Here is a 13,831-nt window from a genome sequence, read left to right as displayed (position 1 = left end):
AAAAATTTTCAGTCCTCTTGTAGCTCTATACACTCTCCGACTTTTCAAAATCCAGACCTAAACACTCAAATCACTTGGGTTAATACATGTCAATGGACAAACTCTGGTTTAATACAATTCATTCATTCATTTTCTGAACCCGCTTTATCCTCACTAGGGTCACGGGGGTCTCTTGGAGCCTATCCCAGCTACATAGGGGCGAAGGCGGGGTACACCCTGGACAAGTCGCTAGTTCATCGCAGGGCTAATACAATTCAAAGACTTGTTAAATATGAACATGCAGTTAAAATCATTTATAAATCTAAGATCAGAATTCAACGTCTCCAATAAACACTTTTTTAAAATATTTACAAATTCGGAGCATCACCAATAGTCTCATTAAGGAAAAGAAATTATGGCTTGGATTATCTGAATTGGAAGACACTTTGCTATCCTCAGATACGATAAAAGGAAAGATCAGTGAATTTTATTATATTCTGATAAGAGAGGACCAATCTTCTTTCCAATTGTTCAAGAAAATTTGGGAGGAGGAGTTAGGCAGAACATTAGAAAGTAATGCCTGGTTAAACATCTGTGAAAGAATTCATTTTTCTTTTAACAAGTAATAAAATTAAGGAAGCCAATTTTAAATTCATCCACAAAATCTACCTAACTCCACTAAAAATGCGTAGAATATCAAGGGATATGTCATCAGTGTGCCATAGATGCAAAAAGAGGGAAGGGCCGTTCATGCACATGTGCTGGGACTGCGACCTTTTCAGAACTTATTGAAGCTTAATTCACTCTTTCACTCAATCAGTCCTGGACTTACAATTCGATTTAAGCAGCAGTTTATATTTATTAAATGACACATATAATTTTCAGTTAGATCATAAAAAATGCAGGATACTAATTTTGATGACTTACTTCGCAAAGAAATGCATACTTTTATTTTGGAAGAATGACTCCCCTCTATCTTTTAAGACTTTCCATGATCAGTTGTCTTCTTTTTTACCTTGAGAAAAACCGACTTTGGATAAATATAATCGGGGCCATCTCTTTAATGAATTTTGGTTGCCTTTACTTTCCGGTATGGAGAAAGTTTGAGTTTGTACATCATGAATACTGCCCTGTTACTGCTATTGATGTTACAGTATGCATCATTATGCTCATGCTTGTGTTGTTACCCTTATTAATGTTATTGTGATGATGATGATGATGATGACGATTATTAAATAATAATCGTCATCATCATCATCATCATCATCATCACGTTTAGAAAAAAAGGAAAATTTAGATGTTAATTTTTGTTCCCTACATAACCATGCAGTTTTTCAAATTTTTATGGCAAAAGATGGCACGATATCTTTTCTTTCTTTTTATGAGCTTCAAGTACTAGTTAATACCTTTAAAATGATGTACTATTCATGTCTCTATCTTAAATACTTTTTGAATTACAGTATAAAATGTAGTTGGGCACTCCCTACATAACCGTGTGACTTGACCCTATTATTATTTATTTATTTATTTATTTATTTATTTATTTATTTAAATAAATAAATAAATAAATTAATTAATTAATTAATTAATTAATTTTTTCTTTTCCTTAGACTTTTATGTTTTTGACCTGTTACTTTTGAGTGTGTTTAGTTGGTTTATTCCTTTAGGGGTGGGAGGTGGGAAGAGTGCACAAAGGAGAATTGCAGAAAGTAAGACCCAGTATCACTATGTATATATTGTATCTGCAGGATTTTCTTTTGTGAAATAAGATATTAACCCTTTCATGCACGAATTATGAGAACCTTAGTCAATATTTTTTTCTTGAGTGTTTTTGTTCCTCTTTAGGCATGAAAAAAACAATGCAATTGATTTTTTTTTTTTTTTATGAACGTATTTTTCATGGAGTTACAAAAATGTCCACTCAGCTGGACACCATACATTTAACTTTTGAAGCAAAGACGAAACATTTCTAAAAAAATTATCATCAGAAAGTGATATACTATGTGAAAACTATGAAATAAAAGCATTTTTAATGCTACTAATTGCTAAATTGCTACTGTTTTCTCACATTTTATCACACTCTAATATTAGTTATTACTCATTTCATGGAGATAAAATCCTCCTCAGACCCAGGAAATGGACAGTTTTAGCTTTTTTACATAAAAAAAAATGGTCTTGATTGGAAACTGCATAATCCAACAGTTTTTTCAGATACATTTTAAAAACTATTTTTATTTATTGATTTATTATTTTTTTAATGGAATGTCCTTTGTAATGGACAGCATTTTTAAAGTGAAACTGTCAAACTTTTGTCTCCGACAGAGGACAAAATGCATCGCTGGGTCTCAGGAGGACATGCAAAAAAAAAATTGTTTGTTAATTACAGTCTAATACCAATTAGCAATTGATTTACACTAAAACATGTTAGTGCAGATCAGGTTTATCAAGAACAGCAAAGTTACTATAATTGTATGAATTGCAGTGTTTTGGATGATGCATAAGAGTCCTGATATGGAACTACAACAACAAAACCCATGAATAAACAATAGAACACCCATAGAATAACTGTCCGCTGGAGTGACAAGTATGCATGAAAGGGTAAAAAAAAAAAATTCAATCACATTGTATTTTTCATTTCATTTGAGTTTCTAAAGAGGAATAAAAACACTCAGGAAAAAAAAACTTGACTAAGGTCCTCATAATTCATGCATCAAAGGGTTAATGTGTCCATCCTGACACTGAAGCCCTGTACTTTGTGCATGAACCTGTGGTAGTAGCAGAGGTGTGTGTTGTCTAAAAATACCCGCTCCAGATGTTCTGCTGTTGCAGTGCGTGCGGTGCGGTACACAGTCGTTACGTCACTGTCCGGGGTTTCCTAGTGAAGTGAACCCTACGGCGTCATGGCGGAGGCCGGTTGTCGGAAGACCCTGGATTGAAATGCCAGCTTTAAACTATTCCAGTTGACCGACGAGCTCTAGACTTCGCGTACACCTTTAAGGGAGAAGGGGACTATACTCGTTTTCTGGAGCGGGAGAAAGGGCCAAATTGTAGCAGTTCTTCCGAACGGAGCCGTTTGTGGCTGCTCTCCCTAACTGGGAGCTAGCTGGCTAACGTGAAGCAGCGTTAGCTCTGCTAGCTCTGCTGCTAGCTCACTAAATAAAAGAAGAAGGATCCGTGAACAAGTGGGACGGTAGATTCTAACAAGCATTTCACCGGAGTTTGTCAGGTACGCAAAAAAACATCAAGTTATGGGCGGCGTGAAGTTACTTATCTCTCAGTTCAGAGAGAAAGTAAGCTAACGTTACATGTTGATGGGGTAAAAGCCGCGAGAAGTGAGCGGCGAATGAAAACAAGATGGAAGAGGATGAAGTTAGGTTAGCTAATTTGGGTATGTGGGTTAAATGATGAATACTAAATAAGTTGAGCACTTGGCTGTGGTCCACTGTGTGTACATACATTTACATAAGAAAGTGCAGACTGTTTAAAGTCGAGAATGAACCGTAGCTGGAAAGGGATCATTGTGGTCGGCTCCGGTTCAGATGAACTAGCGCAAAGTTTTGTCATTTTGTTAGCTTCCGCGCTAGCCTCGTGCTTCACAACGTTAGCTAGCGTTACTTTCCTTGACAACCTCAGTAAACGCTATGCTAGCATCCCTCTGTTCATGTTTATTGTGCCCACGTTGACGAAAAATCAAAAATGGCACTGCATTTAGTGGTTACCTCACATAATTGTGGAATATGGCGTAGATTTAGAACCGTAACTGTTGTTTTTATTGTATTACTATCGTTAGATTTTTAAAAACTGAGTATCAAAACACCAACACAACAGAAGGACTAGCAAACAGTAACGTTAGCTCAAGTGAAATTAGACAAGACAGTTGTCCTGTAGCATTTAAGAAGCTAACGTTAATCTTGCTGTTTGTAGCAATGAAATGATGTCTATTATATCGGGATGTTGTTTTCCCTTATGATGCGGACAGTTGAAATTGGCAGACGCGTTAGCAGCGTCTGCTTACATTTCTGTAATTTACCCCGCCAATAATACTGGCGTCGTTAGCCGGCATTAGCTAGTTAGCTAAAAGCTAAAATCTAGCCCCACTAACACTGTAACTATACAGTAACGATTGTAATCGATGACGCTAGGGTTAGCACTAGGCCCCCCACTACTCAGCTTGTGTTTATCAGTAAGCAGGTTTATTATGCTCTTTTTTTTCACCACTTAATGTTCCTGATATGTAAACATGCTGCTGTTCAGGCCTGATAGGCCTCTGCGGTGAGGTAGCAAACACAGCACAAGTAAAGTTAGCAATAGCCATCGTCAGTTTGTAATTGGTTTAAACTAGAGCTCATCATAAAAACTTAACATCTTGGTGTACCACGATGACAGTATAATCCTATCAGAATGAAAATAAAAAGCTTAAGTGATCATAAGATTCGCCTTTTATAGACACCTGGTGCTAAATTGCACTGACAGCTCCTCAAGGAATTTTCAGTTATTCATTGCAGGGGTAATAATAGGCCAAACTACGCTGTAATAAGATGTATGATTTTTTTTTCTTTACTCATATTTGTATGTGGCAAGTGTGTTTGCCACATTTATCCATATTTCAACCATATAGGCTACCCCTGTTCAAAAACCATAGACGCATCTCTCTTAAAGGATAATGTTGCTTTACTGAGTCAGCTTTGGTGAAATGCCATTCTGTTGTGTATTCTGGCCGGTATCTTTGATGCAGATATATGTATCTTCTCTTGCAGGTTAACCACGTAGAACTTGGTGAAGGTTATTGGGGGGGAAGTCTGTATTCTGGACTTCAGCATGGCAGGTCGCAGTGAGGATGAAAGTGTAAGCAACAGCAGTGGAGAATCAAGGTAAACCAGCAAATCATGTTCTTCAGAAAGGAACACAGGTGTAGTTTATTTACTATTTCATTGTAATCAGGTGTGATATTTTATTGTACGTAGTCAAATGTAGCAAAAAAGACCTTAAGTCCAATAGATTTCATTTACTGGGATCAAAAGTAGAGAAAAGTGGAAAATCCTCACAGTGAATTTATAAAATGATATATAGTTATGCTGAGTTTATCTGTGCACACAGCACCAGTGGATGCCAATAATGTTGTCTCCACCTTTGTTAAGGCGTACATTTTTATGTATTTAAAAATTAGTCCAATGTTCAAAATTGACTTAGAATGTTGATGATTGTCTCAATAATTCTGTGCAATAATGTACAAACGTATTTCTTCATGTTCTGTCTTGTATAACAATAGTAATTCTGATGATGAATCCGGTTCTGGATCGGGATCGGCATCGGGGTCTGGCTCAGGCTCCAGTTCCAGCTCCTCCAGCAGCAGCAGCCAGTCAGGGAGCAGTGACTCAGGAAGTGGCTCAGACTCTGGCAGCCAGTCAGATTCTGACACAGAAAAATCCAAGGAGAAGATTGAACCACCAAATAAGTCAAACATTGATGGAGCTGAGGTACAAATGTATTGTCAGTACAATCAGAGTAATGGGTGTCACTGCTGTTTGTCCAGTTACTCATGTTTTGAGTAACTCTTGTGAGAAATGCAACATGGAATATCTGTAAAGCTGCTGTCCAATCTTTGTTTTTTAATTTATGGATCATTGACTTGTGTCAGCAGTGCAACTGGTGCAGAGAACTGTTTTACAAAAGAATACTGCAGTTGATCAGGGTTCAGATAGGTTTGTTGACCTACTTTGACATAATTTTACAGAACTATGAAAGGCACATCACTTTTGAATGGTTTAACAGTGTTGGCAGCCTTTTACTGTTGTTGACAAATGCGTCATCACCTGTGTGTTTACACTGAGCTAACCAACATCTCTGATTGCAGTTCTGGAAGTCTAACCCAAGTATCCTAGCAGTGCAGAGGTCTGCCATGCTCAGGAAACAGCAGCTCCAGCAGCAGCAGCAACAGCAACAAAGACAAAGCTCCTCAAATAGTGGATCTGATGAGGTTTGTATCAAACTGATACTCAGTAGTCAATACTCATAATCCTCACATTTCCTGGAGAGCAATTATTTATTTGGTTAGATTTCATATTTTTATGGCATTGACCAAAGTAGTCAGAATTCAATCGGATATTGAGCAATGTTCAATATTGTTTAATTGCAATTCCTTTAATTAAAAATGCATTAAATTGCCACAGACATTTTAGTTTTTAAAAGCTGGTGTAAAAATCCTAAAATAGACTTGTGACATTTTATGAAAAGGAAAATGGTTATGACGACAAGTACTGCTTTATACCCACCTTTAAAGGCAAGGCATCACTACCAGTATTTAAGTTGTGAACTATATGCAGCCCTACTCATTGGAATACTAACTTGCTGAGATAAGAAATTGTAGTAATCTCACTGAATATTTACTTAAACTTTCTATGCAGGCATTTCATTTTGCCACTGACCAGTTGTAATAGTCTATTAACTATTGTCTATGATGCTAAATCTCCCTAGGACTCATCAAGCAGCGATGAATCCGACTCATCTAGCAGCTCCAAGAGGAGAAGAAATTCAGGCTCCTCTGACTCTGGATCAGGTTCTGGATCAGGGAGTGGATCTGGATCAGACTCCTCAGCAGAGGACAACAGTGATGAGACCGCATCAGATTATGAGCCCAGTCACAAAACAAAAAGCAGAAAGCCTCCAACCAAGTAAGTTGATAAACAGTGTAGATAAGTGTTTTGGTCTGAACAGCCTGTCTGGACATGGCAATAATTATGAGTTTTTTTGTTAACATAAATTTCACAATTAGTTTGATACCAAGTTGAAAATCCATTAGTTTCTTTAAGGTGGAGGAAGTTAGGGCAATGCCAGTTCTGTATTTATGTAGTAAGACGCACAGCCTGTTGTACCAGAATGGGGTGATGTCTGGAAAATAGTCTGTGTTTTGCAGCTGGTGTTGTATGGATTGTACTAAATGACTAGTTCACCAACAGTAAGTACAAACTGTCATGCAGTTTGTTAAAGAAACTGGCATCAGAGCTTTGCTTATCCAACTCTCCTGTCCCTCTATAAGTCACATTCACGCTTTGTATTGTAAAAAGAGTATTGCATTATGGGATGTAGCGCTACTGCTGTAATGCTACGGAGTTTCTTCAAGTCTGTTTGTAGTGATTCTTCAGCAGTCGTATTCTGTTAGTGATCTTTAACTTCCAAGTGTTAGTGTAATGTATTTTGGTGTGAAGTCATGGAAGAGTCCATATTGGGTTTGACATTTTTACTACAGAAACTACAAACATCATAGTTGATGCACTCAGAAAGATGGAGTCAAAACACAGAGTGAATTGACTGAATTGTTGGTGAGGAGTAGCTGCAGTAGTGTGACAGTGACTTTACACAGTTGTGTACAATAATTTAAGGAAAACTTAAATATACTTGTTATAGATCCTGTTGTGTTCTCTAACTCAACACATGTCCACTCTTCACTGTGCAGTTGATCACTTTATTCTGTACTGCAGCAGCCAGTGAATGTCTTAGTAATTTCTTTGTTTAAACAGTGTCATGTCAGAGATGAGAGGTTTTTTTTTTTGCATGTATTTATTGTTTGTTTTTGTTTTTTTAACATTTTTTATTAGTGTTCTCAGCTAAAACTTCATTTAACTTTCCTATACGTTGTTAGAGAAGTTGGGTCATTTTTGCTTATATTTAAATGTTTTATTTAATTTACATTATGTTCTTTACTTTTAGATTAATTGATGCAACCACTGTCTTTATATATGTATTTTTATTTGTCATGTACTTAAACACTTACCTTGTTAAACAGGCTAAAACTTGTATTTTTTGACATTTTGTGTTGGTTTGGCTATGGCTAAAATGTTTTACTTTTTCAATTTTCTTTGTATATTATGATATAACTTTACCTAGCTGTAGTGCCAGCTGTTTGTCATCTCATTTCATTTATTAAATGTACATTTCCCCTGTGCAGGTGAAAGTTGTTTTATATGAACAGTTGCTATAACTGTAGATCCTTAAACGCTAAGTGCTTGATAATAATGTGCAATAATCTTCCATTAATGATTGTATTTAAACATTAGGTGGTTATTGTCTCAAATGTCAGTTGTCTACATTTGTTACACATTTCTTACTTTTACTCAACAGACTAAGAATGAGTTAAAATGTGATCCATGTTCAGTTTATTGTTCCCAGGGTTTTCCAGAGGTTTCACCAGGGTCTGAGGTGCTAGGCTTGATTTTGGGGGGGTCATGTGGGTTGACAGATATAATGTTTTTAATAGAAACTTTGCATATTCATATGATATTTGGGTATTGCATTTAAGTGTTATAGTGGTACAACACTTTGCCCTGTTAAGAGCAGTTCAGTTTGTTTGCCCAGTTTGTTTACTTTGGTTCAGCTGAATGAATCAGTTGGTAAACCCGTGTGTTTACCTCATGGTTTGGATTTGATTTACATATAAATGCAATTGAATCAAAGTGCATCAACAAAAGGCCACATTTCCTGGTATTGATCATTTGACTTGTCTTTTCTTTTTTTTTTTTTTTTAAACTTTACATTGAGTGACTTCAGTTTAATGTCTTGTCGTATTTCAGGATGAATTTTCGCAACGGGAAGAAAAGCAGCAATCAGAAGAAGAAACCCCAGAAGGGTTCATCATCTGAAGACGAGGACGACAGCTACAAGAAGGCGGTGTCATCAGGGCCGCGGCGACAGGCCACCGTCAACATCAGCTACAAAGAGGATGAGGAGCTGAAGACGGACTCCGATGACCTGGTGGAGGTGCTGGGAGAGGATGTCCCACAGCCTGAAGAAGATGAGTTCGAAACGCTGGAGAGAGTAATGGACTGCAGAATAGGAAGGAAAAGAGGTGAGTGGCTTTCATTTTCCAGGCCTGTAAAAATCATGAAATTGAATTCAACAATTCTGTGAACGTTCTGTAATGAACTTCAAAAGACAAGATTTAGAAAAGGATGTTGAAGAGAAATTACAGTGGTGAGTGAGCAGACCTGGCATACATACTATGATGGTAAACTGTTTTTGTATTTGAATCTGTCATAGTATTTTATTTTGGTTCCTTATGTAAAAATTTATTAAAGAATATCAGGAGATGTCACTGAAACTCTTCCTGAATCTGTATATCTATATTTATCTATCGATCTATAGATATAGATAGATTTCAGAGCTATATGTTTGTATATTTCAGAGCTATATATATTTATTATTATTATTTTACCAAAAAAAATTGTATTGATAATTTCTTTCCTGCTACCTTCTTTTATTCTACTTGAATGGAGAAACTGTAACACACAATAATTTACCCCTGGGATGAATAAAGTATTCTGATTAAGTTGTGTCCACAGAATTAAAATGTGTGTGTTTTATTTTTCCAACAGCGACTGGAAGTGTAACAACAGTATACGCCGTAGAAGCAGACGGGGACCCCAACATAAACTTCAACCCCAACAAGGAGGCGGGTGATGTTCAGTATCTGATAAAGTGGAAGAACTGGGCCCACATTCACAACACCTGGGAGACAGAAGAGACACTGAAATTACAGAATGTCAAGGGCATGAAGAAACTGGACAATTTCAAGAAGAAAGAGCAGGAGAAAAAGAAATGGTGAGTGGAACATAAACCGTGAATGTGTACTTCTGCGCTCAGTATTTCACTGAAGTGCACTGTGGCTGTCCTTATCGTATTTGCAAAATCTGGGGAAGAGAGTATTGAAATGATTCACATAAAGTTGTTTATTAGAGTTCACACTAGTCTTTGTACCACTGATTGTGTCATTATTTAACACAGAACCCACTTTACACTTGACTTGGCTGTGAAAACTGCCTCTAGGACGATACACCTCCAAGAATGAAAGCAAGTGGTAGAAGGGACACAATGTTCACCACTGATGTTCTTTGAGAGCAGACATGAAGACGCACTGATATAAGTAGTAAAACTCATGGTCACCTTCCTCCTGCGGTCCATCCAGATTCCATATTCTTATAATAGGATGCCTAAAAATAGGACTGTATTACTAAGCACAGATGTTATCTACTGGAGCCAGAATCCAGTATGAATGACAGATTTAGTCTTATTCAAAGATTCAAAGTGTTTTATTGTCATGTGCACAGCAAAGAAACAGGTTTCCTTGTGCAATGGAAATTCTCCTTTGCCATCCACACTGAATGCCAAGAGAATTTAAGATGTGTAAAAATTGAAACAGTATTTTAACTAGGAAATTAAAAACAAACAAAACAAAATGGCATCTTATTGCCCCCTCTGAAACTCTAAAACAGCGTCAAATGTTTGTTGTCGTGTCATTGAAGAAATTTGACCAGGTTTGACATCACACATTTTCCTGGAAACAGGGAACCATAGAGCCCCCCTCAGATCAGGAGCAGTTTTCACCTCATTGTCTTTCCAATGTTGCATCTTGCATGAATATCAACATAGCTGTTGTACGCTCTTTCTATTGTAAAACATAATATAAAATATACCTCCCTGGCTATTTACACACCATCTGGAATTTTAACACAAACAACAACAGCAGTTGCATGTCATTTTTTGCTTCCATCAATAGAATAAATAGGCAGAGATTAGACCCTGGAATGTCTCTGAAGAAACAGATCAGCTGTGCTTTTCCCCAAGACTGTTCACAGTCTGAACAGAAACATCTTAAGCCTAAGCACATTTTCAAGAAGTGTTACTGCTCCTACAAATTCCTTCCCTAAACCACTGAAATTATGTTTTCCTAATTTAAGTTGGCACCCCCTTTTTCTGATGCTCACACCTTTTTCTCCCCAGGTTAAAGGCGGCATCTCCAGAGGATATAGAGTATTTCAATTGTCAGGAAGAACTGATGGATGACCTGCACTCACAGTATCAGCTTGTAGAAAGGATTATCGGTGAGTTTTCTATTTGTGGGTACTACTGTCAAAATGTAAAACCTCAGCATCCTGTAAAGTACTTGTGAAAGAACAGCAGTCATTCTGTGCCCAGCCCTACCTGCTTCCCCATGTCTCATATTTTTATAGAAGTTAATCCGTTTATAAGTAAATAATGGTTAAAGGTTAGCAGGAGTTCTAACAAGGATCAATTCATTTGAACAGGGCATTCGAACCAGAAGTCGGCGGCTGGTTACCCAGACTACCTGTGCAAGTGGCAGGGGTTGCCATACTCAGAGTGTAGCTGGGAAGACGGTGGTCTTATTGCCAAGAAATTTCAGAAATGCATCGACGACTACATGAGCAGAAACCAATCCAAGACCATTCCGTCTAGAGACTGCAAGGTATCACACTGTTGCATCCTCACTGTACGCTACTGGCGTCATATGTTGATAACAGGGTTCTTACTGGTACTTAAAATCCTTGAAAATGCTTGAATTTCAATGTTGTGTTTTCAAGGTCTGGACAGTGCTTGAATTTTAGTTTAAGTGCTTGAAAGTGCTTGCAATTATAACTCTGTGCTGTGATATATTTATTTATTCTTAATATTATATCTGCCAGGTTAGATGTCAAGCCAAAGCTACTTACAGAGAGGTGATACATTTAGAAAAATAAAACTTTGTCAAAAAAAGAAAATAACCTGGTGTTCTTGGGTCAACTCCAGGCACATTTTTATCTGAATCTTTGTCTCTGTGCGAGTGTGTCTGAAGAGCGTCATGTAGCTTCTTTTTTTTTGGATAAAACTTTGTGTTCTCCTTTAATTTCTAAACTTTTTGCTGTTATGAAACATACTTTTAGATGTTTGTAGCATAATGCATTGTACATCATTGTGATAAAAAGTGAAAAAAATAATCATGAGTATACATATTCCTGTTGATATGTATTTTACACCAGCGATAAGGTGCTGTGCTGGAAGAATCTGAAAATGACCCTTAAAAGTGCTTGAATTTTACCTTGAAAAATGTGTACGAACCCTGTGATAAAGTACATGTGTGTAATCACAGAAGTGGGTTATAATGACAATATTAATGGCAGGAATCTACCATCAGTACTTAATGTTGTATATAGATATTGTATACTCTTAAGGATGTCTTATAAATATAAATTTTGACTAATTATATTGCATTTTGGTGATTTCTTAACATACGTGGCCCCAATAGTTCAGTAGAGTAGACATCACTCATTGAACAGGAAAAATGTTCTTTGAGTTTGTTTAGGATCATTTTCATGAACATGTCGCCTTGTGCATCGTTGTGATTTAACTGAGGTTTTCAGTAGTAAGTTAAGAAAAATCTAGGACAGCATTATGAGTCTCAGAAACAGTCTAAAATATGCATTCATGATCAACTCTAAAGGACAAAAAATAACTTCAGCCCTTGATCAGAGCAGTTAAAAATACTTAGAATCAAGCTGAAGCCCTAGTTTTCTGATCAGCTAAATGCATTTTTAATCTTTAAACACTATTTCTTTGCTTTATCTTATAATCTCATTTTACAGTCTGGATAGACCAGGGTTTTTCTGTTTTGGACGTTGACAGTCCTTAACTGACTTTCACATGCTGCCTTATTTTTAGGTGCTGAAACAGAGACCCAGGTTTATGCCCATGAAGAAGCAGCCAACGTACATCGGAGGTGACGGCCTGGAGCTACGAGACTACCAGCTGGACAGTTTGAACTGGATGGCCCACTCTTGGTGCAAGTACGAATCACGCAGTCCTTTATGCTGCTCATTTGTTTTATCCAAAATTGCTTTTGATGATTCACACAAGGCTTTAGTTGCACCTTATAATAATTGCACTTCAGAGGTGTATAGTAACTCAAACTCGCCATCACACAATAGCATGTGTAAGTTCAGAATCTTAACTTTTCTTTCTTTTGCACCTGTGCTTTCATTCATAGAGGCAACAGCTGCATCCTCGCTGATGAAATGGGGTTAGGGAAGACCATCCAGACCATCTGCTTCCTCAACTACATGTTCAATGAGCACCAACTGTACGGGCCCTTCTTACTGGTGGTTCCTCTTTCAACGTTAACCTCCTGGCAGAGGGAAATCCAGCTGTGGGCCCCCCAGATGAACGTCGTGGTCTATCTGGGAGACATCAGCAGCAGGAACATGGTACGGTCAAACATACACTGTTATGGCGTGGTGTTGAAGCATGTCATCCCTGAGGCAGGAGATGCAATTTGATATTTTTCAATCTAAACATTTGTATTACGAGGGGGGGCTGAAAAGTTCATAGCCTGACCAAGAAGGAGTTCTTCCACCGCAATGAAACTGTGCATACATTAAATTCAACCTCTCCTTATACTAACTGCATGGTTTCCTTCCAGATAAACCCACATTGGATAAATAATTTAGGACTTTGAAAAGTAGAACATGAAACTGTTGTATGAAGTTCCTATGCAACAACACCCCCCCCCACACACACACACACACACACACACACACACACACACACCCACACCCATACACATACATACTGCACCTTCATTAAGTTTACAGCTTGACATAATATAATATGAACCCCCTGTACACACCCATACATATATGTACACATATACATATTTGTAAGTTCACATACACAAATAAATGAATAAGGGAAAAATTATGAAAGTTAGTTTATAGTGATTCTGTGTTTGTCAGTATTAAAACTGCTCAGTTATTTAAATTTTACCTGCTGGGGTGTCTGTAATTTGGTTTGCTGCTACTGTAAATTCATACTGTTGGACTTGAAACCACCTCGATAAACCCTGGAAGAGTGGGGGTCTCAGAAGTGTAGAATCTGTGTTGAAAAAGGTCGAAGTTGTTGCACTGTTTCTGTCAATTGAATTACCTCTAACTGCAGTGTTAACAGTGAATTATAACTCTACAGCGAGTCAAATTAACCTAAGCTCAGGGTTCCTACGCAAGTATGGAAAAGTATGGAATTTTGAAAATTC

General features: G+C 37.4%; 1 protein-coding gene across 2 annotated transcripts in view; it reads left to right on the top strand.

The window, feature by feature from the left end:
- Positions 1 to 2,864: 2,864 nt before the first annotated feature.
- The window catches only part of chd1 (chromodomain helicase DNA binding protein 1), a 41,430-nt gene continuing 30,463 nt past the window's right edge, over positions 2,865 to 13,831 (top strand). The window contains exons 1-11 of one of the 2 annotated variants that reach the window (XM_030149285.1): positions 2,865 to 3,205; positions 4,737 to 4,850; positions 5,249 to 5,456; positions 5,834 to 5,956; positions 6,454 to 6,650; positions 8,547 to 8,821; positions 9,348 to 9,573; positions 10,753 to 10,853; positions 11,058 to 11,236; positions 12,466 to 12,590; positions 12,791 to 13,007. In XM_030149285.1, coding sequence (XP_030005145.1) covers positions 4,798 to 4,850; positions 5,249 to 5,456; positions 5,834 to 5,956; positions 6,454 to 6,650; positions 8,547 to 8,821; positions 9,348 to 9,573; positions 10,753 to 10,853; positions 11,058 to 11,236; positions 12,466 to 12,590; positions 12,791 to 13,007 — 1,704 coding nt within the window. In that variant the 5' untranslated portion in view covers positions 2,865 to 3,205; positions 4,737 to 4,797. Of the gene's footprint in view, positions 3,206 to 3,339; positions 3,368 to 4,736; positions 4,851 to 5,248; positions 5,457 to 5,833; positions 5,957 to 6,453; positions 6,651 to 8,546; positions 8,822 to 9,347; positions 9,574 to 10,752; positions 10,854 to 11,057; positions 11,237 to 12,465; positions 12,591 to 12,790; positions 13,008 to 13,831 lie in introns of those variants that run through there. The other variant, XM_030149286.1, reaches the window with a different exon arrangement.

Source organism: Sphaeramia orbicularis, chromosome 12 (genome assembly GCF_902148855.1).
Source record: "Sphaeramia orbicularis chromosome 12, fSphaOr1.1, whole genome shotgun sequence".
NCBI lineage: Eukaryota > Metazoa > Chordata > Actinopteri > Kurtiformes > Apogonidae > Sphaeramia > Sphaeramia orbicularis.
The sequence above is the reverse complement of the archived record's forward strand: the minus strand, read 5'-3'. Positions and strand labels throughout refer to the sequence as shown.